The sequence below is a fragment of the Onychomys torridus genome, chromosome 8 (assembly GCF_903995425.1).
Source record: "Onychomys torridus chromosome 8, mOncTor1.1, whole genome shotgun sequence".
NCBI lineage: Eukaryota > Metazoa > Chordata > Mammalia > Rodentia > Cricetidae > Onychomys > Onychomys torridus.
In genome coordinates, this window is record NC_050450.1 from 88533859 (window position 1) to 88561745 (window position 27887).

The 27887-nt window shown below is 50.8% G+C and overlaps 1 protein-coding gene across 2 annotated transcripts; it reads left to right on the plus strand.

Moving 5' to 3' along the window:
* Window positions 1–251: 251 nt before the first annotated feature.
* Window positions 252–27540, plus strand: Odad4 (outer dynein arm docking complex subunit 4). 2 transcript variants are annotated; one of them, XM_036198335.1, is made up of 12 exons: window positions 252–465; window positions 5286–5417; window positions 5661–5811; window positions 6386–6447; window positions 6727–6892; window positions 8741–8965; window positions 9133–9340; window positions 13959–14045; window positions 16081–16277; window positions 19347–19447; window positions 24198–24282; window positions 27055–27540. In XM_036198335.1, the coding sequence occupies exons 1-12, from the start codon at window positions 346–348 to the stop codon at window positions 27450–27452; spliced, it is 1932 nt and encodes a 643-aa protein (XP_036054228.1). In that variant the 5' UTR covers window positions 252–345; the 3' UTR covers window positions 27453–27540. The 2 variants fall into 2 exon arrangements, with proteins under 2 accessions (XP_036054228.1, XP_036054229.1); XM_036198336.1 differs by lacking the exon at window positions 5286–5417 and having other exon boundaries at window positions 263–465.
* Window positions 27541–27887: the final 347 nt, after the last annotated feature.

Here is a 27887-nt window from a genome sequence, read left to right on the forward strand (position 1 = left end):
CAATTCTCATTTTCTTGGCTGCCTTGCGGGAGAGGCTTTCCACGTGGCGACTGGAGAGAGAAGCAGGCCGGGCACAACAGCGGTCACTCTGGAGCGCCACCGCCCCTGCAGTTGCGGACCACGCGCTCAACACTTGTCCGACCCGTGCGCAGCGGGGGCCACACACGCGCATGTGCACACTGGGCAGGCTCGCCCGGGATCTTAACACCGCCCGGGGGAGGGGAGGGACCGGAAGTCAAACTTTGTCTCTGGGTTGCTAAGAGACCGGGCTGCCACAAGCTAGGCGGAGGTTCTCTCCAGCCTCTTTTCCTTTTCTGGATCCGCTTCAGAATCTCCAAAAGTCAGATGACCATGTCCGATGGAGAAGCTGACACCTTGCGAAGCACCTTTCCCTCTTACATGGCAGAGGGCGAGAGGTTGTATCTGTGCGGAGACTATTTTAAGGCCGCCCAGAGCTTTAGCAATGTGAGTCGTGCTTGAACTTATCACTGCTTCGCTGTCCTTCTTTCCCCTCCTCCCCTTTTCTCTCCCTGCTCTCCTTTTTCTCTCTTCCTCCTCCAGCTCCTCCCTTTTTTCTCTTCTTCCCCCTCTCATCCCTCCTCCCTCCCTCTCCTCCTCTGTTGAGATAGGGCCTTGTTCTGTAGACCAGGGTGACTTGCAACAGTCTTCTGCCTGAGTGATGACTGCCGGGGTGTGATCCCTTCCGAAGTTGGTCTCCTTATGTACTCTGGAGGCCAACTCCCTAAAATTGAACTCTGGAGTGCTGGAACTCCACCTCCTGGCTCAACACTTAAAAAAAAAAAAAAAAAGATTATGTGTGTGTGTGTGCTTGTGTATGAGCGAGTGCCTGTATGTATACATTTATGTTTGTACATATGTATAGCACATGCATACAAGCATGCCTGGTGCCTGTGGAAGCCAGGAGAGATTAGATCCCCTGGAACTGGAGTTACAGGCAGTTATGAGCCACCACGTGAGCGCTGGGACCCATACCTGGGTCCTCTGCAAGAGTAGTAAGTGCTATGAACCAATGAACCATCTCTATTTTAAAAATAGCTCCCCCATCACCATTTTAAAAATATTTTTGTGTTTTGCCAGCGTGTATATGCATGCAACCACATCATGCATTGCTCCTAGAAGGCAAAAGGACTTCAGATCCACTGGAATGGAGTTACTGGGGGTTGTGAGCTGCCATGTGGGTGCTGGGACTCGAACCCAGGTCCTCTGTAAGAGCAGACAGTGCTCTTAACTGCTGAAACGTCTCCAGCCCCACCCCATCACCAGCAATGTGAGGTCCTGATGATGCCTGATAAGTTTTGTGTCTAATATTACTGGTTCCTGTGATATACCGCTGTCACCAAAGCCCTGGTCTTTGTCCTTTTCTCCCATGTGTCATTTATGTCCGCCAGTTGGTAGCATTGAAATGTTGAAATGTTTCACGATTACCTTTCTCTCTCTCTCTCTCTCTCTCTCTCTCTCTCTCTCTCTCTCTCTCTCTTCCGGTTTTTCCAGACAGGGTGTCTCTGTGTAGCTTTGCGCCTTTCCTGGAACTCACTTGGTAGCCCAGGCTACCTTTCTCTTGATAAACACAGTTTCCCATTATTAGCTGCAGATTGCCTGAGAGGCTAAATGTGGAAGCCACAGAGTCTCTGGCACAGGCTTGCTTGTGAGAAAGTAGTCAGTGAAGTTAGTATATTGTAGGAACCTTACTAAAAATTGCACCATCGCATCCTAAAGGAGTTGGGAGTTGTTTTAGGATACTAGACAAACTGCCAAGCACAGTGCATGTCTATGAGGGGGTTACTATTGCACTCCACTTTCTAGATGAGGAAGTTGATACAGAAGTTAGGTAACACGCCCAAGGTCACTGCACTGAACTAGCAGGTGCGGGAGGAAGATCCTCCAAGCCAAACATTCAGACTCCAGTTGCCTGAGGTGCCAACCTCCACACTGTGAAATGTTCTTACAACCTTTTCCTTTTGCTGGAGACGTAGTTTAGTTGGTAAGAGTGTTTGCTTCCTATGCATGAAGCCCTGGTTTGGATCCTGAGCACGTGGCAGGTAGAGAAAGGAGGAAGAGAGATTTAAGATCATCCATGGCTACTTTGCAAGTTCAAGGCCAGCTTGGGATACTGGAGACCCTGCCTCTAAAACAAAATAACAATTTTCTTTGCTAGAAAGCACATACTGTATTTTTCTGCTGTGGTACTGGGACGCAAAACCTCTCCCATGCTAGGCAATCACTCGTCCACTGAGGAACATGACCAGCCCGTAGCCTACAACTAACTTCTTTTTTTTTAAAATTATATTTGTGTTTTAATTTTACACATCAGCCATGGGGTCCCCTGTCCTCCTCCCTCCCGCCCCCACTTTTCCCCCAGCCCCTCCCCTCCATTCCCATCTCCTCCAGGGCCAAGACTCCCCTGGAGATTCATTTAAACCTGGTGGATTCAGTACAGGCAGGTCCAGTTCCCTCCTTCCAGGCTGAGCAAAGTGTCCCTGTGTAAGCCCAAGGTTCCAAACAGCCAGCTCATGCACTAAGGACAGGTCCGGGTCCCACAGCCTGGATGCCTCCCAAACAGTCCAAGCCACTCAACTGTCTCACTTATCCAGAGAGCCTGATCCAGCTCTTTTTTTTTTTTTGTTTTTTTTGTTTTTCTAGACAGGGTTTCCCTGTATAGCTTTGTGCCTTTCCTGGATCTCACTCTGTAGACCAGGCTGGCCTCGAAATCACAGAGATCCGCCTGGCTCTGCCTCCTGAGTGCTGGGATTAAAGGCATGTGCCACCACCGACCGGCCAAACAATACCTGCTTCCTGGTCGAGGAATTGAACCCCGGTCTCCCGAGTGACAGGCGGGGATACTCACCACTATACTAACGAGGAATTGCTTGTTGGTTTTTCAAGACAGAGTTTCTTTGTGTAGTCCTGGCCACCCTGGAACTTCCTGGTAGATCAGGCTACCTCAAACTCAGAAATCCATCTGCCTCTGCCTCCACAGTGCTAAGATTAAAGGTGGGCACAACCACACCCAGCTCTCCTTATTTCAAATGGCATAGCAGCAGTGCATGGTGGGACTGAGACAAGAGGATTTCGAGTTTGGGGTCAGCCTGGTCTACAAAAGCGACTTCTAGGACAGCCAGAGCTGTTACACAGAGAAACCCTGTCTCAAAAAACCATAAAAACAGATGAACAAAAATTCTTCCCAGCACTTGGGAGGCAGAGGCAGGCGGATCTCTGTGAGTTCAAGGACAGCCTGGTCTACATAGAGAGTTCCAGGAAAGGCACAAAGCTACACAGAGAAACCCTGTCTGGAAAAAAAAAAAAAAAAAAAAAAAAACAAGGAAAAAAAAAATCTTAAATGGGAGCTGGAAAGATGGCTGCTCTTCCAGAGGACCAGAGTTCAAATCTCAGTACCCACAATGGCAGCTCACAACTGTCTGTAACTCCAGTTCCAGGGGATCTGGCATCCTCACGCAGATATGCATGCAGGCAAAACACCAATGCACCTAAAATAAATTTTAAAAATTAATTAAATACAAAAAAAAACTTTAATGAAGTGTCAACCTACTAACCGAACCCAAGATTTCCACAAAGTTGAGCTTCTCAGCCGTTCCCAGTCTTCTGCCCCTAAATGGTGACCAGACAGGCAGATTGAGTGCAGGAGCCCTACCCCCCACATTCCTCCCACCCATCCTCCCTCCCCCACCCATCCCGCCCATCCCTCGCCCATCCCCCTCTTGTGCTGAGCTGTCTGGTCCTGGAGCAGCTGAAACAGAAAGGAAGATGACCCCAAGGGCGGTCTCTGTGGGAGAGAAGCCCTCCCATTCTAGGAAAGATAACAGCTGTTTCCTCTTCCTAGCAAAGAAGGAAGGTCCGGCCCAGAGAGGGCAGACCCAGTCGGAAGCCAAGGGATGCATGCCTTTCCTAGAAGGGGAGGCCACCTCACCCACAGCCACCTTCCCTCAGGGCAATGTTCTCTTTCTGTCCTGGCGACTCCGGGGCCAGGACAGACATTCATCACAGCTGTGGTCTCAATCAGAAGGTGACAGGACAGAGCTGGGTGTGATGACGCGCACACACACTTGCAGTCTTAGCATTTGAGGGAGGCTGAAGCGGGAAGATCAGGAGTGCAGGGGCAGCCTCGGGCTACGTAATGAGTTTGGAGCCAGCCTGGACTGTGAGGCCCTGCCTCAAGAAAACAGACTGGGCTGGCTCAATGACTCAGGGGAGAAAAGCGCTTTTGGCCAAGCTCGAGGAGCTGAGTTTGATCCCACACCCGCCTAGTGGACGGAGAGGACCACGTCTTGCAGATTGTTCTCTGACCTCCACAGGCACACTGTTGCATGCACACAGGCAAACACACACAAGATGAATTAAAAAAAATCTGTGCCCATCCTTACACCTGGGACCCCAGATGGCGTCTGTCTTCCTCAAGTTTCCATCTTAGTCCCCCCAGAGAGTGATAGTTCTCACTTTGCCATGTTAAAAAAAAAAGAGGGCTCAAGCCAGGTGTGATGGCATGCGTCTATAATCCCCGCTACTGGAGAGAGACTGAAGAAATAAGAGAAGGGCTGGGTATGGGGGCACATCCTGTAATTCCAGCACCCACAGGGTAGAAGCAGGAAAGATGGTGGAGTGCTTGAGGCCAGCCTGGTCCATCTGCACAGCAAGCTCCAGGCCAGTCAAGGGTACAGTTTGAGATCATCTCTTAAAACCAAACAACAACAAAACAACAAATGTGGGGGTGGGGATGGGAGTGAGGGGGAGAGACTCGGGCTAGGGGTAGAACTCAGAAAGGTAGAGAACTGGCTGCAATATTCATGAAGTCCTGGGTTCTAATCCTTGCACACAAAAGCTAGTGGGGGAGTAACCCAAGTTTTAGATGGTCCTAAAATCTACTTCGTTTGCGTTAGACTTTGCCATTTACATTGCACATGGTATGCGGCCGACTGAGGTTTGCTATTGAGCTTGATATACACAGACCATCTTAAAGTTGTATTGCTGGAATGAACTAGAAGGATTCGGCAGAAAATCAGATAGCTGCAGCATAGCCAGTTCCCAAGTCTCAACCAGTGGCTTCCTTAGTAGCCGAGATTCAGCTTTCTCCAAGATCAGCCAACATGCAGATAGATGTTCATGGTCACTGAGCAAAGATTGGGTTCGACTGCTTGCGTCTGATGAGGCCAGTGTACTGACAAACGGCAGGAGCTGTGGGCTGCCCTTTGGGGCCAGGATGCTGCCTTGCTCTTCCTGGCATCTGCCCATCAGAGCGCTTCCTTTGCCAGGCTCTTCACCTTCAAAGCGGAGATAAGAACTGCCTGGTTGCCCGCTCCAAGTGCTACCTGAAGATGGGAGACTTGGAGAAATCCTTGAATGATGCTGAGGCTTCACTTCAGAGTGACCCAACTTTCTGCAAGGTGACTGCTGGGTGGGAGGACTCAGCCTAGCTTTCGCCATTTCCATTACAGCAGACTTTGGCTCCTGGTAGTTGAAGAACCAGCTGGATCACTTAGTGTCTGATGCCCTTTTCTCTTCTGTACTTGCTCTCTCCTGCCTCTTGTGTTCCAACCTTGACCTCCAATCTAGGACCCTTTCATTCTACCGTACAAGCCCTTTGAGGGCTTGTCTCTGCACCTGGATTTGACTGTCTTTCATTCCAGGGCATTTTACAGAAGGCCGAGACCCTGTACACCATGGGAGACTTTGAGTTTGCCTTGGTGTTCTATCATCGCGGCTACAAACTGAGACCTGATAGGGAATTCAAAGTTGGAATTCAGAAAGCCCAGGAAGCCATCAACAACTCAGTGGGAAGTGAGTGAGCATGGGGCCGAGTCCTATCCAGGAAGGTGTGGGGAGGGTCTAGGGTGCAGCATGCAAGCAGCTACCACCGGGGAGTCTCACACTTGGATCTGGCTGTTGCCGATGTCATGGGTTAAATTCTGTCCATGCTAGGAGGGCTGCTCTGAAGTCCTCCTTTCTGGAGTCTGAAGTCATACATAAACTAGAACAGGACCCTGAGTGCAGCTTTTCTGAGGCTGGCTCCTCCCTCATTGTACAAGTGCTTTATCCATCAGCCCTATGGTAGAGGGAGGAGGGAGATGAGCAAGACTTTGTCCCTGTGGATAGCAGAACGTGGAAATGGCATGTGACAGTGTCTCCCTCAATCCCAGATCTCCCTTTATTTGCAAATCTGGCTGCCATGGCTCTGGGCCAGTGGGGACTGTCTAGTGTCTAAGCGACACCGTTTGTGTGTTAGGGTGGCTCAGAGCCAGCTTTGCTACAGTCCCACCACCTCCTTGCCAAAGGTAGCCATTTCCACATAAAAGTATGTGTGAGGTCAAGCCTGAGAGGTTTGGCCCGGCTGACTTCCGCCTCTGTCCTCCAGGTCCTTCTTCAATTAAGCTAGAGAACAAAGGAGACCTCTCCTTCTTAAGCAAACAAGCTGAGGTAAGGTGCCAGTTTCTGAGGCCGTGTGTACCTTCCAAACCCTACTGCCTGGGAGTAGTCCGCTTCCTCCCGAATCATGGGCTGCCATGAGATCCTGCCCCGGCTCGGGATGGTATCTTGGGAATCCAGCTGTGCCCAACTGAGCATATTTCATGGTTCTCAGCCCATAGAGAGCCCTGGAGGAGCAGGACGGTGGAGTCTCAGACTCGCAGTCCATACTGCATACTCTCCGCCGCTCCCTGTTGAGACTCCATTGGCTGCTATTGCTCCGTTTTCCAGAGTAAGAAAGCCCAACAGAAGCCTCTACCCGTGAAGCAACTCTCACACAGCACCAAGCATGAGACCAAGCGAAAGGGCTCCCTCAAGAGCGAGAAGACAGTCCGGCAGTTGCTTGGGGAACTGTACGTGGACAAGGAGTACCTGGAGAAGCTCCTTCTGGATGAAGGTCTCAGACCCATTGTGGCCAGCGGGGCTGGGGCAGTTGAAATCCTGGGTGGAAGATTAAGGCACAGCCTGTCTCGGAATACAACTGACACAGACCTGTGGCTAGGTCGGTGTTAGGGTGTTCTCACCTGACTCAAGTCACACGAGACTAGGCAACACGACCACTCATCTCTGAACCCAAGAAGTCCAGATTCAGGGGTCACTGCTTTTAATTACATGGGCTCCTTTGCCAACTTTCTATCACTGTGACAGAGCACCTGAGATAGTCAACCTGTAAGAAGGAAAGATGCGGGCGGTGGTGGTGCCCGCCTGTAATCCCAGCACTCGGGAGGCAGAGGCAGGCGGATCTCTGTGAGTTTGAGGGCAGCCTGGTCTATGCAGCAAGTTCCAGGATAGCCAGGGATATATAGTGAGACCCTGTTTCCAAAAGAAAAGAAAAAAAAAACTTATTTTGGCTTAAGTTTCAGAGATTTCATAGTCGTCGGGTATTCAGGTAACTCTGTTGTTTTGGGGCCTGAGGTGAGGCAGAACATTGTACTGGGGAGCACCTGGTAGGACAGAGGTGGCCTGGAAGTAATGACAGGGGAAGGAGCAGAGACCCCAAAAGCCCCTGTCCAAAGGCATGCCTCCAAAGGCCTAACTTCTTTCCAGTAGGTTCCACCTCCTAAAGGTTCTTCCACCATGTCCCTTAGTACACGGGCTAGGAACCAAGCCAACACCCGAGGTTGAGGGAGGGACATTCAAGATGCAAATCATAACCACCGCCTTGCGCTATGCATGGGTAAAGGAACTTGAAGGCCAGGCGCTGGGCTCCGAGCACATTAGTACTACATGTTCTGAACTGTCACCTGGTCTACCCCCCATTTCACAGATAAGGAAATAGAATTCACTGAATGTCCAAGGTGACAAGCAAGCTTGAGGTGATGTCATCACTAGACTCCAATCCAATACACTTCCCATCACACTGTGCTGACGGAGCCCCAAAACATATAGTCCCCACTAACCTGGCGTGGGGCATTGCTGTGAACTGATGATAAGCTTGGGCAGGGGTCACCTTGGAAACAAATCCCTTCTCTCCAGAACTGTGTTTTTCCTGAGATCATCTGTAGGGCTCTCTGCAGGGTTGTGGCACACAGCTTCACTGCTGGCACATCTCCTTGGTAACAGGCCTGAAGGCTTCCTGCTCTCCAGAGGACCTGCTGTGGAGGGCAGGAGTGGCCTGAGCAGTGACCTTGCATCGTTGCCATTGGCTCTAACCTCTGGCCACCCAGTAGATAGGATGAAGGCACTCTCCTACAGCTCCCAGCATGCACTTGGCTAGCTTACTGGGCTCCTGGCTACTTGATGAGGGCTGGCAAGTTTTAAATTCAGACTCCCCTTTTTTTCTGAGGACACAGCTTAAAAGGAGGGACCCCTGAGTACAGGCTTCTCAGAGAGTTGTCCAGGTGGCCCTTCTTATCCCTCCTATTGTGCAGGGAAAGGCTTGTCCCAAGAATGTGCCTTTGACCTCCTCCGGGATCAATTAGACCCTCCCCACCCCACTCACATACTCCCTCTTTCCTCACTGTTACCACAACTGCAGGCAAAAATCCTCCCAGGGGGGCTGGAGAGATGGCTCAGAGGTTAAGAGCACCGACTGCCCTTCCAGAGGTCCTGAGTTCAATTCCCAGCACCCTCATGGTGGCTCACAACCATCTACAAGGAGATCTGGCGCCCTCTTCTGTATACATAATAAATAAATAAATCTTAAAAAAAAAAAAAAAAAGTCCTCCCAGGGTCCTACAGCAGGGACACCCATCCTTCCATGTGTGATCTCAGCCATGCCCCCCTCAAACCCCGTCCCCCATAGACCTCATCAAAGGCACCATCAAGAATGGCCTGACCGTAGAGGACCTCATCATGACTGGCATCAACTACCTGGACACCCGTAGCAACTTCTGGAGGCAGCAGAAGCCCATCTATGCCAGGGAGCGAGACCGGAAGCTGATGCAGGAGAAGTGGCTACGGGACCGGAAACGCAGCCCCTCGCAGACAGCCCACTACATCCTCAAGAGCCTAGAGGACATCGACATGTGTGGGTAGGGGTAGCGTTCTCAGGGCCGGGCGGGAAGCAACCTGATAGCCTGAGCTCTGGGCTCTGCTGACCGGTGGATGGGACTTACCTGGGAGGAGAGGGAGGGGTCAGCCCATCAACAAGGAGGAGGCTGCCCTCACCTCCATGTCACCGCCCTCTCTTCCCAGTGCTGACCAGCGGCAGCGCCGAAGGGAGCCTCCAAAAGGCAGAGAAAGTACTTAAGAAGGTTCTGGAATGGAACAAAGACGAGGTGCCAAACAAGGACGAACTGGTTGGGAACTTGTACAGCTGCATAGGCAACGCCCAGATTGAGCTGGGGCAGATGGTGGCTGCCTTGCAGAGCCACAGAAAGGATCTGGAGATCGCCAAGGAATAGTGAGTGGCCAAGGTCCCTAGGCCTCCGAGAACCTTTGCCAGGGCTGCTCAGAGCTTTCGTTCCCGTTTCCTGTCCTGCAGGGCAGGCCTGAGGTGGAGCCCAGTGGAAATGGGGGTCCAGTACTCAGGACTAAAGGTAGAAAGCTAACCTACACTGGTAGATTTTTTTTAAATTTTTTTATTTTTTTAATTTTTTTTTTGCCATTCACTGGAGCACAATGGATCAAAATTCCAATGAGCTCCCAGGGGGTCTGGCTCTTGGGGATTTCTTTTTTTCTTTTTAATTCTTGTATCAGGCTACAGACATACCCGATGTTTCTAGCATTGGGAACATAGCAATGACTATATATATGTTTAGCTTGATTGAGTGATTCATTAATTAATTATCTTGGCATGATCAGACTCAGGATGACCTAGGAATTGAACCCAGTTCCTCTGGAACATCAGTCAGTGCTCTTAACACTGAGCCATCTCTCTCCTTTCCAGATATAGGTTTGGATATCTGACAAAAACAATGGCCTAGCCATTTTAATTGTGATTGTGATCATGTTAAAAAACACATTGGAGGATGCTAGGGCAGGGGTGTTGGTGGAGCATACTGGCCCTGTGGGAAAGGCTGAGGCTGGAGGAAGCTTCAGGATGGAGGGTGAGAGGGGCCAACAGGTAGCTGGGTCAAGTCAGGCAGAGCTTTGTGGACCATGTGGTGACCCAGAGGATAAGGCTGCGGTCCAGTAGATCTGACTGGGCAGTGGGATCTTAGGCAAGTCCTTCAGCAGCTCCGCCTCAGTGTTTCCACTCAGTGGAGTGGGCGCAGCTGTCCCTGCCCTGGTGTGGAGAGGAGGACAGATGTAAAGGTACAGGCCAAGAACTTGAGACAATAGGGCTGGGGACGTAGCACAGTGGTAGAGCAACTGCTTAGCATGTTCAAGGCCCTGGGTTCAGTCAGTTCCAGTTGACACACAGACAAACACACACACACACAGACATAATACTATACACATGTGCAGACACACACACACACACACACACACTACACACAGAGATATACCATACGTATGCACAGACACACACATTCATACCACACACACGGACATACCATACATATGCACAGAGATACACATAAGAAAAGAACAGAGAGCTGAGACTGTACCTAACATTCATCTAACAGTGATGTCAAGTCTTGCTGAAATCAGCTCTTCTCAACCTAAAACTTCCTGATAGGGGCCATCACTTTCCAGGCATCCTGGGGTTGTTGTTGTTATTTTTTAATTTGTTATATATTTATTTATGTATTTATTCAGTGTATAGGTGCACTCATGTGCACATGAGTACCGGAGAATTCCTGCAATCAGAGGACCAGTTGTTGGAAATCCGTTCTCTTCTCCTACTATATGGATCCAATAATCAATCCCAGGCCATCAGGCAAGCAAGTGCCTTCACCCACTGAGCCATCTCCCTAGCCCTGAGCATCCCGCTTCTGCGTCTCTTGGGGTCGTTCATGGCTCTGGTGTCCACTCACCCCACACTGTCACGCTGTGCGCCCTGCGTGCTGTTCAGTTTTCCTTCACTGTGACAGAATACCTGAGACAGCTTAAGGAAGTAAGGACTTATTTTGCTCATGGTATTGGAAGTTTCCATCCATTGAAGACCGGCACCATTGCTCTTGGGCCACTGAGGAGGCTGAAACATCAGTGTGGAGAGACATGGAAAGCCTCTCTCTTAACAGCATGCAGCCAGTGAGCAAAGAGAGAAAGGATAAGAGACTCAAAGGGATGTTCCTAGTGGCCTGCTTCCTCTAGTCAGGTTCTACCTCTCAGCAGCCGCTCCGGAAGAACCCGGAGTGGATTGTTGGCGCTCTGATCTAGTCTTTTCTCTATAGTGCCATCAAGTGGTGACCAAGCTTTAACGCATGACCCTTTGGGGGAAACACTTTCATGTTCAAGTTGGACCACCCCATTTTTACTCGGTGCCTCAGCCCTTAGCCACAGCTGCTGCTCTCCCTGTTCTGGTTTCTCTCTCTTGCTGTCCCCACAGATTTCCAAAGCCCTTTGAAGACTCTCCTTCCCTGCTGACCCACAGGGAAGTACCTAGCATGCCTCGTAACAGTACTGTCAATATTCCCAAGGATGGGCTCTTTCCAAGACTCAAGGCTTCACATTTAACAAGCCATCGCTTCCTAGGACATAGCCACGCTGCCCCCCCCCCCCCCGCTCCCGCGCGCCCCCCTGCCTGTAGTACCACTCTCAGCCTCGGGCACAATGGCTCCTGCCCTCTCCTCACTTAGCCACACCCTCAGTGCCATCTCCTCCTGGGCAATGTCTTGTGTGTCTCTAAGGACTAAGGAGGAGGATCACATATTAGCCATTCTGTAACGGAGTGAGGGGGGGGGGGATGGACCCAGAGTTGGAGCTAGCCATGTCCTGACTCCCGGCCCAGTCACTTAGAGCTGTGTGGATTTAAGTAGCTCTTCCCTCCGTTTCTTCACCTATTCTGAAGGTCTGATGCTACCACCTGACAGGGGTCCTGGAGGGTAAATAAGGCTGGTGTGTTCTGGGTGTCTGAATCCCAGTGCTCAGAAGGCAAAGGCAGGTGGATCTCTGTGAGTTCTGGGCCACTCAAGACTTCTTAGTCAGGGTCTGTCTCCAAAAGAGAAAAGGGCATGTGAGTACCACCTTGGATGCAGCCATCTCCCAGAGGTCCTTTTACTTCTTCTCTCACAGGCCCCAGACCTGTACGTTTAACAGATTCCAGGGCATTCCTCTTGGAATGTCCTGCGGCAACCCCACATTTCACCAGTCCCTTCAGTCTCTCCCACACACCTTGCTCCTGGAGTCCCAAAGCCTCAGGCAGGCACTCCCTTGAGAAAGTTCAGGAAGCTCCTGGTACCTCCCTCTGCCCTGTTCACATCCTGGCCACCCGCCCTGGGCTTCCTGAGCCGGCCTCCCCATGAAGGAACGACCCAGTGCTCAGAGGCTGCTCTTCCTCACTTTGCTGTCCCTTGGCCTGGCTTTCTGGCCTGAAGCCGTTGGAAGGATCCCAGCCTTGAGCTCTGCTTTTGGCTCCTTTGGCAAGGTGCCCCTTTCCTCAGAGCTCACTCTGCCAAGCCACTACCACTCAGGCATCAGCTTTTAAATTAGGGTCTCACTCTAGGGTGAGGGAAGGAATGGGAAAGGGTATAGAAATCCCACCCTGGTTCTTCCCTGTTGGCTGGAATCATTTATTTATTTGTTTGTTTGTTTGGTTTTGGTTTTTCGAAACAGGGTTTCTCTTTGTAGCTCTGGCTATTCTGGAATTCACTCAGTAGACCAGGCTGGCCTCGAACTCAGAGATCTGCCTGCTCTGCCTCCCGAGTGCTAGGATTAAAGGTGTGCACCACCGCTGCCCGGCTCCTCTTTTTTTTTTTTTTTGAGACAGGGTCTCACTATGTAACCCTGGCTTACCTAGAACTCACTGTATAGACCAATCTGGCTTCGAACTTAGAGCTCCACCTGCCTCTGTCTCTGTAGTTCTGGAATTAAAGACATAAAGGTATGTACCACCACTCTTGGCAGCTCTCATTAATATCAAGAATAAGTTGAGAAGGCACAGTGTGTTTACCTGTCACACCACAGCAGAGTACCCACCCTTAGCTTTTTGGTGGCACTGGAGCTCTCTGACCTGGGGCCCTGTGTATTCTAGGCAGGCTCTAGCACTGAGCCATACTCCCTAGCCCCTAGGGGGCCCACTCTGGAGGGGGAGCCTATCTTAAACAGACTGACCGAGAGCAGCTAGTGAAAAGTGTGGCCAAGGCTCCATGGAGAGACACAGGCAGGAACACCATCAGAGAGGGGACTCAGGACAGGAGGCTTAGAGTGGACATGAGGAGGGCCAGGACCATCCTTGGCGGAGAGATAATGGGAGATTGGGGGCTGGCTCGCTCTATGATAGGCTAGGGGCTAGGACCCTGGGCATGTGAAGCCAATAAAGGAGTTTGGTTTTCAAGAAGTTCTGTCATTCTGGGTTTCAGTCAAAACTCTGTGGAAATCTTTACTCCTCCCCCCCCCTGAGACCTTCACCCCTGTCTAATCTAACCACTTCCCTGTGACATCACTGGGGTACGTTCCTTTTTTTTTTTTTTTTTTTTTTTTTTTTTTGAGACAGGGTTTTTCTGTGCAGTCCTGGCTGTCCTGGAACTCACTCTGTAGACCAGGCTGGCCTCGAACTCACAGAGTGCTGGAATTAAAAGCGTGTGCCACCGCCACCAGGCACCCCCGACTTTTTCCACTTCATACATCATAGACTTTTTTTCATACCCATTAACCATTGTTAGGTTTCTCCTAATGGTTTCTAAAATAAGAAACATTTTAATTGATGCTCTTATTACATTATCGTGAGGTAAATTCTAGAAGGGAAAATTGTTGGACCAAAGGGACATCTTTGTAGGCTGTCAACTCTGGAAAGATTCTTATAATGTCCATCTCAGGCTAAGGGCAGAGATGGGCCTGTGTGCCACAGCCTTGCCAACCTGGAGATCTTCTGCCTGGAACCCTGATTTCCTGAAGCCAGGATGCTGGTGTTTGCCTTTTTCACCGTAATACCTGATTTCTACCTAATGGCTGTCTTTGCTGCTTCTCCACAGTGATCTTCCAGATGCAAAATCGAGAGCCCTTGACAATATTGGCCGAGTTTTTGCCAGAGTTGGGAAATTCCAGCAAGCCATTGACACGTGAGTAGCATAGACTGCTCCTTCCCCACCAGGGGCTGGGTCTTCCCTCCCTCACACTGGGATTCCAGTTTGGGGTCATAAAGCCAGGCAAAGAGGCATTAGTAACCTGGGACTTGATGCCAGTTATCCTAGTTACTTAGGAGACTGAGGTAGGGGCATTGCCAGGGGTTCTGGGTCAGATAGAGCTCCATAGCAAAATCCTATCTCAAGGCCGGGCAGTGGTGGGCACACTTTTAATCCCAGCACTTAGGAGGCAGAGCCAGGTGGATCTCTGTGAGTTCTAGGTCAGCCTGGTCTACAGAGTGAGATCCAGGACAGCCAGAGCTACGCAGAGAAACCCTGTCTCAGAAAAAACAAAAAAAAAATCCTATCTCAAAAAGAAGAAAGAAGGAAGAACAAGGAAGAGGAAGGGGAAGAAGAGGAGGAGGAAGGGGAGGAAGAAGAGGAAGGGGAGGAAGGAAGAAGAGGAAGGGGAGGAAGGAAGAAGAGGAAGGGGAGGAAGGAAGAAGAGGAAGGGGAGGAAGCAGAAGAGGAAGGGGAGGAAGCAGAAGAGGAAGGGGAGGAAGGAAGAAGAGGAAGGGGAGGAAGGAAGAAGAGGAAGGGGAGGAAGGAAGAAGAGGAAGGGGAGGAAGGAAGAAGAGGAAGGGGAGGAAGGAAGAAGAGGAAGGGGAGGAAGGAAGAAGAGGAAGGGGAGGAAGCAGAAGAGGAAGGGGAGGAAGGAAGAAGAGGAAGGGGAGGAAGGAAGAAGAAGAAGGGGAGGAAGCAGAAGAGGAAGGGGAGGAAGGAAGAAGAGGAAGGGGAGGAAGGAAGAAGAGGAAGGGGAGGAAGCAGAAGAGGAAGGGGAGGAAGGAAGAAGAGGAAGGGGAGGAAGCAGAAGAGGAAGGGGAGGAAGAAAGAAGAGGAAGGGGAGGAAGGAAGAAGAGGAAGGGGAGGAAGGAAGAAGAGGAAGGGGAGGAAGGAAGAAGAGGGAGGGGAGGAAGGAGAAGAGGAAGGGGAGGAAGGAAGAAGAGGAAGGGGAGGAAGGAGAAGAGGAGGAGGAGAAAAAGAAGGGATAATGATGACGACAACAGGAAGGAAGAAGGAAGGAAGGAGGACCAGACTCCTGGCTCTGCTGGGTGACAATAGACATCGTAGTCTTTGGGCCTTTCAGTGCTGGGAATCAAACCCACGGCATATGGAACACCAGTACTCATCCAGCATGTTTCCCCCACCCCTGAGCCACCCCCTGAACTGACCGGCCACTTGAAAACATTTCTTTTTAAATTGTCTTAGGTTGGGCTGGAGGTTAAGAGCGTTGCTTGCTCTTCCAAAGGTCCTGAGTTCAAATCCCAGCAACCACATGGTGGCTCACAACCCTCTGTAGTGAGATCTGGTGCCCTCTCCTGGCCTGCAGGGATATGTGCAGACAGAACGCTGTATACATAATAAGTAAATAAATCTTTAAAAAAAAATTGTCTTAGGTCTATAGGTATTCTGCTTGTGTGTCTGTCTGCACATGCACGTGGTGTGCAGGAAGGCCAATGGAGGTCATAAGATCACCTGGACTGGAGACAAATGTGAGCCACCATGTGGGTGCTGGGAAGTGAAGCTGGGTCCTCCGGAAGAGCAATGTTCTTAACCTCTGAGCTAGCTCTCCAACTCTTACTAAACACTTTTAAACTCTGGATCTTCTTATTTATTTATTTATTTTTCTCTTTTTATTAATTGATTTTTTTTTTTTAAATTTTTTGACCAGGCTGGCCTCGAACTCACAGAGATCCACCTGCCTCTGTCTCCCGAGTGCTGGGATTACAGGCGTGCGCCGCCACCGCCAGGCAGGTACTCTTTTCAAACATTATTTTTCAGTGGGTATGCCAAATTTGATCCCACACATGTTACCAAAATAGCTTTGGCAGTGTGGAAGTAGGTTGGTACTCACTGGTTCCACTCCGGACAAGAAAGAATGAGTTTTGCTGTGCTCCCGCAGGAGGCCCGGACTTTACCCTGGCTGAGCGCGGAGTTGGGAGGGAACTAACCCTGTTTCTTCTCTCCCCAGGTGGGAGGAGAAGATCCCTCTGGCCAAGACCACGCTAGAGAAGACCTGGCTGTTCCACGAGATTGGACGCTGTTACTTGGAGCTGGACCAGGCGTGGCAGGCCCAGAGCTACGGTGAAAAGTCCCAGCAGTACGCCGAGGAGGAAGGGGACCTGGAGTGGCAGCTGAACGCTAGCGTTCTGGTGGCGCAGGCCCAAGGTGTGGGCGCCGAGGCCCCGTCCTCCCTGTCCTGTGTCCTACCGAGCTACTGCCTGTGCAGGAGAGTCCTGAGGGCCGAGCCTGCCGTCTGCGTTTCCATGCTTACCTTCATTTTGAGAAGGAGGCCAAGACACTCCATTTTTTGTTTGTTTGCTTCTCTATTTGCTCATTTTAATGAATTAATTAATTTCCTTTTCCAAGGCAGAGTTTCTGTGTGTAGCAGCCCTGGTTGTCCTGGAACTCACTCTGTAGACCAGTCTGGCCTCGAACTCACAGAGATCTGCCTGCCTCTGCCTCCTGAGCGCTGGGATTAAAGGAGTGCGTCACCACCGCCTGGCTTTGTTTTAATTTTTAAATAATATTTTTATTAGTTCTTTCAAGATTTCACACATAGTTTTTTTGTTTTGTTGTTGTTTTGTTTTTTGGTTTTTGGTTTTTCGAGACAGGGTTTCTCTGTGTAGCTTTGTGCTGTTCCTGGAACTCACTCTGTAGCCCAGGCTGGCCTCGAACTCACAGAGATCTGCCTGCCTCTGCCTCCCGAGTGCTGGGATTTAAGGTGTGTGCCACCACTGCCAGGCCACTCATGTATTTTTACCTGCCCTCCTCCAGTTCCTCACAGATCCAACGCCACTTCCCTCCCCATCCAACTTTGTGTTGTCTTTTTGTTCTTAACCCACTGACTCCAGTTTGTGTTGCCCAGCTACCTACCCTCCAGTGTGCGGCCTGCCCTAGAGTGTGATCCACCCACCAGGGGGTCACACCTTTAAAGAGAACTGACTTTCCATTTCCCAACAGCTATCACAAGCCAATAGCTCCCCAGCGAGGGGTGGGACTTCATACCACCTCTCTCCCTCCACCCTGGGGTTTTGTGTGGCTTGTGCTTGCTGTCTCAGCTGCTGTGACTTTATATGTATAATTGTGAGCGCCTGCGCTTATCAGTCACCTCCTGATATGGCTGTGAGGAGTGAAATCAGGTCAGGTTGGCAGGACCACTGCACAAACTGAGGCTGTGACCATTTTATTGAGAGCAATCAGACTTTTTATACCTTTATCAGAAACAGAATATAATGCCAACTGCCAGGGGCCACACAGCCATAGTTGCCAAGAAGCAGTGAAGTTTGCAAGCTGTACAGGGTGTACAAGATTAACGTCGAAGACCGATTGTCCTGTCAAGCCTTCATGCTTCCTTGGCTACTAAGGGAACACACAGAGAAACACAAAGTGGCCTGAATGCTTCACTGCCTGGGGAGTGCAGTGGTCTCTCAGGAACTGGAAGGCACATTGTACCCCAGGAGCCACGGACTCAAGCCTGAAAACACTATGATGTATGCCTCTCCAAGCAGCTAGGCCAAGCCACCTCCATGGTTCCCCGCATACAACTGCCCTGTTGGATCTAGAAAACAGTTTTCTTGGCGTTACCCATCCGGCTCCTTCAGTCTTTCGTCTTCCTCTTCTGTGAATATCCTTGAGACGTTGGCTGATAGAGACATTTCCCATTTAGGCTGAGCACAAGTTATCTGTAACCTGTTCTGAGCACAGGTCATCTGTAACCTGTTATTCTGAGCACAGGTCCTATGCAGTCTCTTATCCTCTCCACATTGACCAATTGTGGGTCTCTGTGTTAACTGCCATTTGCTGCAGGAGGAGGCGTCTCTGATGAGAGCTGAAGGATATGCTGAGTCATTAGGAGTCAGTTGAAAGCTGTGCCCATTTTGGTGCCCTCCTAGGGCACTGTGGTCTTTCTGGATACAGGTTCTTGGCCCCATTAACAGTGCCAGGTGTTTGATTCCATCTTGTAGATTGGTCCTTCAATGCCTACCCCTTCAAAGAAGTGGTTGGTTACCCCCATAACTGCCCTGCCGCCCCTGCAGCAGTGGGCATGTTTTGCTAAGTCAGTCAGGATTGATGCTTTTGGGGTTTACAGCTGGGTAGAAGTGAGGATTACTTTCTTCCTCTGGTGGTGTGCCATCTCTCCAGGACCCCCAAATGGGGGTCTTTATAAGGGCACAGATCTTTCACTCTGTCATTCAGTGAATCAGTCCAGTCTCAGCTCCAGCACTAGCCAGCTGGGTGAGCTCTACAGAGGTCCTGTTCTCCACTCTATCAGAGCAGGGAAATGGAGGTTCCAGCTGCTATCCACAGTACACACACCCCTCTCCATGCCACCCTTCTTTCCAGTGGCTTATTATTGTTATTTATATTATTATGTTGTGTGCACGTGTGCCTATGCACAAATACGCAGAGGCCAGAGGAAGATATATGTTGTCTTCCTCTGGGTACTCAAGCCGAATTTCTCCATTTAGGCTAGGTTGACTGGTGAATGAACTCCTGGGATCTACCTGTATCTGCTCCCAGTGCTGAGGCTTCCGGCATATGTAGTACCTTTTCCACGGGTACTGAGGATTTGGACTCAGGTCCTCATGCTTACATAGCAAGTGCTTTCCCCCTGAGCCGTCTCTCCATCTCCCCATCTTGTTTTGTTTGTATTTAAAAAACCCAAAACCACAGTCTGTGTTCTGTGTCCCAGGCTAGTCTTGAACTTGACATAGCCAATTAAGGACTTTACGCTTGCTCTGCCTCAACCTCCCCAAGTGCTGGGATTATAGGTGTGTGCCACCATACCCGGTTTGTGCAGTGCTTGGAGTCCCAGGGCTTCATGCATGATAGGTAGGCACTCTACCAACTGAGCCCTGTCCCCAGCCCTATGTGGTGTTTTCAGAAAACTTAAAAACTATCTAAAAAGTATGGATTGCCTCTTCGGGAACCATTTCCAGATGCAGTTATAGTCCCTACCCTGGAGATGCATGTCGTGTGCATCGATCTCTCCCCTCACTGACTCTTTTCCTGGGCCTGGAATCTACAGTGTTGGCCTGTGTCCCCAGTCCTTAGCGCCACACAGACCAGGAGTATGCTTCAGAGATGGGGCAGAGCAGCTCAGTGGTCACCTAGGGCTGATTCCAGCTCACACACACTTCTAATGGGTCCCGGGAGTGGTCGGGCAGACCAGGGGCTTTGTCAAGCTCTGTGGAGTGCCTCAGTTTCTTCTCTGCCTTCTCCCCTGCTTTCCAGTGAAGCTGAGAGACTTCGAGTCAGCTGTGAACAACTTTGAGAAGGCCCTGGAGAGAGCCAAGCTGGTCCACAACAATGAGGCACAGCATGCCATCATCAGTGTGAGCCTTTGTCGCCTGCTGGGCTGGGCTGATGCGGAGTGGGAGTGGGTGGTTGGGCCCTCGGCTCCCCTCAGCCTTTCCAGCTGCTTATTACCCACCTGTCAGGATGTGTGCTGGCAGGGCACTGGTTTTGACTTTTGCCTCTGCTGTCCATCACCCAAGTGGCTGTATTTGAAACAAAGAAACAAAACTTTTACCAAACGTATTCACCTCCTCCTTGTACTATGCACCCTGATACTTAACTGTTTGCTTATGAATTATTAATTAATTAATATGAGGTCTCTTTACATCGCCCAGGCTGATCTCAACCTCGTAGACTCAAATGGTCCTCCTGCCTCAGGCTCCAGAGTCCCTGGGACTTTAAGACTACAAGTGTATGCCTTTGCACTTTACACATAGCTTTCCATTTACTTTTGTTTAAGGTTGATTGACATTTCCTCCTTCTTTTTCTATTTTCTCTGTGTGTGCATATTTGTGTATTGTGGGAGGCCAGCTCCCACCTTTTAAATGGAGAGGGGGATAAGAAACTTTTAGATAGAAAGACAGCAGAGGTGAGACAGACAGAAACACAGGACAGCTTTGGGAGGACCTGGGTCAAAACCCAACGGCCCCTTCTGCCTCTTCAAAAGGGCTTTTTTTTTTTTTAATTTTTATTTTTTTTTTTTTTTCGAGACAAAGTTTCTCTGTATCTTTGGAGCCTGTCCTGGACTAGCAATGTAGACCAGGCTGGCCTGGAACTCACAGAGATCCACCTGCCTCTGCCTCCTGAGTGCTGGGATTACAGGCGTGCGCCACCACCGCCCCGGCTTTCAAAAGGGCTTTTTATAACAATGCCAAGGGGCGGGGCAAAAGACCTTCCCCTTGCTAGATCAAATCACACAGCACACAGTGTAGACCCTTCCAAACACCTGGTAACCATGCCCATGTTCAAATCATCCCCTTATGCAGTCCTGCTGGGTAAAGCAAGCTCAGATTCTCAGACCCTGAGTAAGTTCTCACTAAGAAACCTCTGTGGGTCTCTACAATATATGTGTGCATGCCTGTGTGTGTATGTATCCCTGTGTGCACACATGTGCATGTGGAGGCCCAAGGTTGACACTGGGAAGCATCCTTGAAGGCTCTTCCCCCTAATCATCAAGGCAAGGTCTCCCCAGCAAACTCAGAGCTCACTGTCATGACTAGTCTCATTAGCTGGGCGTCTCACTCGCTAGGATACCCTATTTTTGCCCGTTGAGACTGGAATTACAGGAGGGTGCCACACCCACCTGGAATCCCGCATTCTGGAATCCAAACTAGTTCCCAGGATTGTGCAGCAAGTGCACACAGGTGTCCTCCGCACCATGTCCCTAGCCACTGACTGAGACGTTCTAAACTGATTTTAGGACTTGTAGTTTGAAAACTACTACCTCCTTCAGGGACAACTGGAGGTTGTCCTTTCTTGTGCATCAATCCTGGTCTCTGGGAGAAGACTCTGTGGGGCCATGAAGGCCTTTGGTAACGTCCCTGTGGGGCTCTCCAACCTTCCCATACTCCAGCCAAAGACAGCCTCTGCCTTTTCCTAAGCAGACTGTCCTGTGCTTTCAATTTTGTGTAGAATTTTCTAAGTTCTCCTGGGTTTGCCTCCTCCAGGAGGTTCTCAGCCAACCCTTAAATTTTGACTTGGAAACCCACTTTAAAAGGACCTTCTCAGGGTGGGAGAGATGGCTCAGAGGTTAAGAGCACTGACTGTTCTTCCAGAGGTCCTGGGTTCAATTCCCAGCAACCACATGGTGGCTCACAACCATCTGTAATGAGATCTGGCGCCCTCTTCAGGCCTGCAGGCATACATGCAGGCAGAATACTGTATACTTAATAAATAAAATTTTAAAAAAAATGACCTCACTGGGCGGTGGTGGCATACACAGTTAATCCCAGCATTTAAGAGGCAGAAGCAGGAGGATCTCTTCGAGTTTGAGGCCAGCCTGGGCTACAGAGTGAGATCCAGGACAGCCAGGACTACACAAAAATGAAAACAAACAAAAAAGGACCTTCTCTGACCCCTCAGTTTGGAATCACCTAGCCCTGCTCTGGAGGCAGCTGCTAACCTACTTAGTTCAAAGTGAGTTAAAAGTAGTAACATGGAGAGTTTAGTGTCTCAGTCACTAGCCATGTTTTGTATGCACATGAGCTCTATGCAGTTGGTTGGACCTCACGGTACAGATCTAGAATCTTCCCATCCTTGTAGACATTCCTGTCGGAATGTTAGCCTAGACTGGAAGTGCCAGGGGCAGAGTCCAGAAGTGAAATGAGGTAAAGCCAGGAGGACCATCATGGAGGACTGGTCAGGAGGTATTTCAAGCTCCCGTAGCCCACCCCAGTCTCCCCTCAGAGATCTTGCTCCAGGTGAATGTAGGACTTCAGTCAAGTCAAATGCTGCCTACCTCAGGAATCCCCAGTCATCTGCCTCCCACTGGCCACCAGATTCCTCAGGCACTTCCCATCGTGAAATCCTGAGGGCACACAGGTACAGGCCTACCCCCACTAATCATCTGCTAGAGTGGATCTCAACTGGTGGGGGGGCTCCTCTCCTCTGAAGCAGGGCCCCGGCTGGGAGGCCAGGTCTGCAATTCAGGGGCCAGACTAGAGATGCATGTAGCCGGAGCTTGAATAAGGTACAGGGCACCTTGACAGTGACACCCTCGTGCTGAGCTTTGGAGGACAGTCATGCAGGACTGGTCAGGAATAGCAGGGCCCTGGGGGGCCTGCCCTGAAATGACCATACCAGAGAAGAGGCTTTTTGGAGGAAAGTTTGTGGTGTGTTTAGAAAGACGATAGTGAGGCCAATATTTCCCTATTGCAGTGGGAAAATCCCTCCTAAGGACCCCAGGGAGTGCCCCTGCTTCCGTGTTCCTTGGGGCTACTTAGGCCAGCCCCACAGATGCCCAATTCTTGTTGAGAGGCAGCCCTGGTGATACACATCTCCCCCCTTGCCTCTGCCCTGCTAGAGGGGAATGCCTGCCTTCCCTCCAGCGCTGCTATGTACTTCATGATTTTCAGTCAGGGCCTCTCAGACCTGATCCTTTCCCACGCATCCACGCTACAGAAAGCACAAGTGCTTATGAGCACTGTTAGTGTGGACAGCCGAGTCCACATGTGGCTGGCTGTGATCCTGGTCCACAAGAAGCTCGGTGTCTGAGGGGAAACTGATACAAAAGCATAAGCCTTGGTTTGTAACCAACATCATAAGGGACCAGGGAGGTTCGGAGTGAGAGCCCTGGTCTCCTCAGAGTCAGGGCTGGAGGCTATCCCAGAGGCAGGGTTGAAGTGACCCCAAGGCTAGGCAGTGTTTCATTAATTGGTCCTCAGTGGCTCTTTGTGGGACCAGGTCTGAAGCTGCTCATTGTAGCAGGAAGGTTTCCCCAGTCCCACCCGGCCCCGAGGTCCTGCCGCCCCTTATAAAATAATCGCTCAGAGGCTTAATATTATTTACAAACTGTATGGTCTATGGCAGGCCTCTTGCTAGATAGCTGTTGTATCTTAAATTAACCCATTTCTATTAATCTGTGTTTTGCCATGTGTTCTGTGGCTTACCAGTCTGCTGGCATGTTGCTCCTTGGACAGCAGGCTGGCGTCACCTCTGCCTCTCTTCTTCCTGTCTCTCTCTTGGATTTCCTGCCTGGCTATAACCTGACTGGCCATAGGCCAGAGCAGCTTCTTTATTAACCTTCGTCGAAACACATATTCACAGTGTACAGAAAGACATCCCACAGGGCCTCAACACATATTCACAGTGTACAGAAAGACATCCCACAGGGCCTCACCCTCCTGCATTGCCGTCTCCAGATGCGAAAGCAGACAAGGGCCCTAAAACCATGCTGCAGAAGAATAGCCATGCCCGCCGGGCATCCGGTGCACACATCCTAAAGGTGCAGGTGCTGTGCCCAGTGACAGCCTCCGCGATGACTATGACAAAGATAGAACTTTCCCAAGACCCCACAGAAAGCAGGGTCTGGGGGATGTTTGTCATCCCAGCTGAGGCAGAAGGCTGTGAACTGCAGGATGACCATGATTTTGAGACCAGCTTGGACTACATACATAATGAGACCCTATTTCAAAACCATCCAGCCAGGTATGATGGCGCGTGCCTGTGTGCATGTGTGTGTGTGTGTAACCCCAGCACTTGGAAAGTAGAGGCAGGAAGATCGGGAACTTTTTTTTTTTTTTTTTTTTTGGTTTTTCGAGACAGGGTTTCTCTGTAGCTTTGGAGGCTGTCCTGGAACTTGCTTTGTAGACCAGGCTGGCCTCGAACTCACAGAGATCCACCTGCCTTTGCCTCCCGAGTGCTGGGATTGCATGCATGAGCCACCACCGCCCGGCTTTTTTTTTTTTTTTTTTTTTAAACTGAGGATCAAACCCAGGGCCTTGCGCTTGCTAGGCAAGCACTCTACCACTGAGCTGAATCCCCAACCCCAGGAACTTTTTTGTTTGTTTGTTTGTTTTGTTTTGTTTTTTGGTTTTTCGAGACAGGGTTTCTCTGTAGCTTTGGAGCCTGTCCTGGACTATCTCTGCAGACCAGGCTGGCCTCGAACTCACAGAGATCCACCTGCCTCTGCCTCCCGAGTGCTGGGATTACAGGCGTGCGACCACCGCCGCCGCCCAGCTGAGGATCAGGGATTTGAAGCAAGCCAGATATAGAGATTGAGACCCTGTCTCAAAAAAAAAAAAAAAAAAAAAAAAAAAAAAGATTCACCAGCTCCTCTGCTCTTCACAGGCCTTGGACGACGCCAATAAGGGCATCATCGAGGAACTTAAGAAAACTAACTACAGGGAGATACTCAGGGAAAAGGCGGAGAAACGTGAGTCGCCCTGACCCCGGTCCCTCCTCTGCGCTTCTCTCACGGTAGTCCTGCCAGTCACACCCAAGGCTAGGCTGGCACCGCCCTCCCAGTATGCTCACTGAGTTGCCAGCAGCAGCTGCATCCTCTCCCAGGCCAGGCCAGGGTGAGGATTTAGTTCACCTTGGCCTGGTCTGGCCTCCAGTCCAGCTGCCCCGTGAATCCATTCAGCTCTGTCTGCAGGTTATTCATGGACTTGAATCAAACATTCACCACAGGCCAAGTCGGAATTAGATTCTCTGAAGACCAGGGCTCTGCTCTGCAGGAACCCACAGGCCAGCAGGAAGGCAACGGAGTGGCCAGCACCGGGTTCTACCAGTCAGGGCTCAGCAGGGTGAACATGCGCTGTGTGAACACACAGGCTCAGGACGACCCTGGGGAGCCAGGGGGAACCTCCAGGGGTGGTGAAGGGTCTGCCTCTAGCTCCCAAAGAAACCCAGCAGTTTTCCAGGCAAGAGGTCGAGTGGGGAGGAGGACCATTTCCAACAGGACACAGCAAGAGCAGACACTGGCCGGATGACAGGACACATCCAGAGCCACTGCAGCCAGTCAGATACAGGGTGACATACCTGTCCTGCTCTTTCTGTCCCCTGTTCTAGGTGGGAAGCTGTGCGAGGCTGGTGACTGCCAGGTCCCATGCTGGAAAGTGTGCCACCTAGCCCCTCTCCTAGCTGGGCTGTCTGGTGTTGCTCATCTGGGACCTCTGCACTGCTTGGCAGCTTCACTCTAGACCTCCAGGGAGCAAAAAGGACCCTGAGGGAAACAGAGTCAAATTATGGGCAAGCCCAGAAGAGCTGGTTTGAGAAGAGCGGAGGCTGGTCTCCATTGGTGCCCAGCTGCCGGACATTCTAGGGGTGTGGTGGGCGCTATTGCCCCTTTCCGGGGACACTGCCAAGGTACTCAGTTTTACTAAGGAGGGCATTAAGGCAGAAGACTTAGAAATCCACAGTGGTTTTCAGTTTGGCCGTCTAGCTTTAGATCCGGGGCCTCAAACGTGATTCCATACTGGTCTTGGTGACAAATGGCCTTTGTCTACCTCCCTCTGTAGGACCCTGACCTCAGTCTTGATGCAGTGGGTAGAGTCCAGGAGCACAGAGCTCAGTGTGGATTCCTGGCTAAAGCCCTCCAAGATTCAAGGTCAAGTCCTCTCTAGTCCTCATGGCTACTAGCACAGCAGAGCTGTCAGATGACAGTCCCCCTTTTTGCATGTGTATGTGGATAATGTGTGTAGTATGTATGTGTGTTGATACACATGTGTACGCATGTATGTGAAAAAGAGGCTGACCTCTGATCCAGGCCTGTCTGGCTAGTCACATTTGCAATCCAGGGATCACCTGATTCAACCTCCCGAGAGCTGGGATTACAGGCAGGCCTCCATAACTGCTCAACTTTTTTTTTTTTTTAAGGCAGTGTCTCTTGTATCCCAGGCTAGCCTCAGATTTACTCTGTAGCTGAGCAGGGTCATTAGCTCCTGATCCTCTAGCCTCTACCTCCCAAATCCTAGGTTTACAGGTGTGGGGCCTTCACTCCCAGGGATCAGGGATCTGGCTTATCTACTGAACTGTCTCACTAGCCCAATAGCCCTTTCTTTTCTTTTTCTTTCTTTCTTTTTTAGTTGCTTTTGTTTGTTTGTTTTGTTTTGTTTTTCAAGACAGGGTTTCTCTGTGTAACAACCCTGACTGTCCTGGAACTCGCTTTGTAGACCAGGCTGGCCTCGAACTCACAGAAATCTGCCTGCCTCTGCCTCCCGAGTGCTGGGATTAAAGGCGTGTGCCCGGCCAGTCCATTCTTATGCCTGCTATAAAGTAGCTGATTCCCCCAAAGAGAGGCCAAGTCACTGGTTGTACATTGCATGGAGCAATGAAAAAGCCACTGGATTGGGGTGTCAGGAGTGAAAAAAGATGCTGGGAAAAGTGCAGCAGCTCCAAGCAGCGCCCTGGACTCCTCAGGGCCGGCCACACGCTGGGCCAAGATTCCTTCTGCATTCTGGTGGGGGCACTTCCTTCTCTGGACAGTAGATGGCAGTGTTCTTCACCTTTTTCCCTTGGGATGGCCGTGAGCCTGTTAACAGCTTCCTGGAAGCTGTTTCTGGAAGCTGTTCCCCAGGAACAGCTTCCAGGAAGAGGATGAAGGAGATCCAGGAGATGATAGTGACTTTTCTGTAATTATCAGAGACAAGGAGCAAGAATCCCTTTGGTCATAAACAGCAGCTCTCCAGCAGCGCCTCTTGCTTACAGCCTGCTCACATGTTTACAAGAGAACTGAATGCTGACCGACCACTCTCCGGGGACAAACATAATGGTGGCGGGATGGGGACACTGGAGAAAAGAACCCGTGTCACTTCCCAACACCTAGGCCGGTTTTTGTTAAGGATCGCCTTTTGCATCAGGCGTGTTTGGGGGAGCAGTGTGGTACGCAGCAGCAGGGGCCTGTGGCGGGGACTGCTCATGTGGCATGGACCAAGAAACAAGCACCAGTGCCCTTTCCTGCAGGGAAAAGCACCTGTGCTTTTGGGCCACACTGTCTTGGGTGGGATACTGCGTAGCCTCCCACTGGATGCCAGAGCAGGGCCGACCTCAGGCCCCGAGGAGTGACCAGCTCCCAGCTCCATCCCTTTGGGAGCCTACGCGACAGCGCCACTCTCACTCGGGCTTTGCTCTCAGAAGCACAGGCCTTCAGAGGCCGAGTCACAGTAGACTTTCACCCCGCCTCCCGCCCCGTTCTGTCTTTCAGAGGAGGTCACCGCACTGATGGAGTTGTCAGGGTCGTCGTCAGAGAAGGAAGCAGCGAGGCGAGCTCGAGAAGAATCGGAGAAGGTGGGAAAGGATCTGACAGAGAGCGAGAGAGACACCACGGACGAGGAGGGGTCGAAGCAGAGAATGGAGGAACAGGACACTAAAGACTCCGGAGCACTTACCAGAAAAGTGTTAGGGGACAGCAGGGCGCCAGACGAATCGATCAGGAGGGAGTCCAAGGAAATTTACAGAAGGCTCTCAGAAGACTCCAGCCACACGGTCTCAGAAAATTTAAGCCTAAAGGATCTAAAACCAGAGAAGAAAATGGCAGAAGTCGCCAGAGGGGAGGTTGAAAGGCTGGAGAAAACAGAGGGAGAGGACATAAAGAAAGACTGAGGTGCTTGGCAAAGGAATGGAGACTTGCTTAGTAGGCATTAGGTTCAGGAGGACAGTGTTCCTAGGCGAGATGTTTTTGACAGGAAAAACTGGGAGGCCCGCTCCTACCAGTCACCCCTGTGCCCGTTTCCTCATTAAATGTCTTAATTTTTACAGCTCCTGAGTGAGTCATTGTGCCTCCTCGTTCTCAGTAGGGAGCTAGTGGAAGAAATGAGAGGGGTGGGTGGAGAGGCGGCGAGCCCCAGAGAGCCCAGGATGCTTGAAGAAGAGGTAAAGAAAGCCCTGAAGAAGTGTTTCTACTTGCTTCTCCATCATTGGCTCACTTCCCCCAGGCCGTACTACGTGGAGGGTACTGGGCTCAGGGTGGTATGGGGGTACACAGAAACCACGCCCTAAGCTTTTCTCAGGGTGGACTTCTAAGCAGAAAAAAAACCC

What these genes read in the sequence shown, in the direction of transcription:
- Odad4 (XM_036198335.1), top strand. Translation starts at nt 346, where the DNA reads ATGACCATGTCCGATGGAGAAGCTGACACCTTGCGAAGCACCTTTCCC. An exon ending in GTGACCCAACTTTCTGCAAG is followed by an intron (nt 5,418 to 5,660) that starts GTGACTGCTGGG and finishes CTTTCATTCCAG; the next exon opens with GGCATTTTACAGAAGGCCGA. An exon ending in CATCAACAACTCAGTGGGAA is followed by an intron (nt 5,812 to 6,385) that starts GTGAGTGAGCAT and finishes TCTGTCCTCCAG; the next exon opens with GTCCTTCTTCAATTAAGCTA.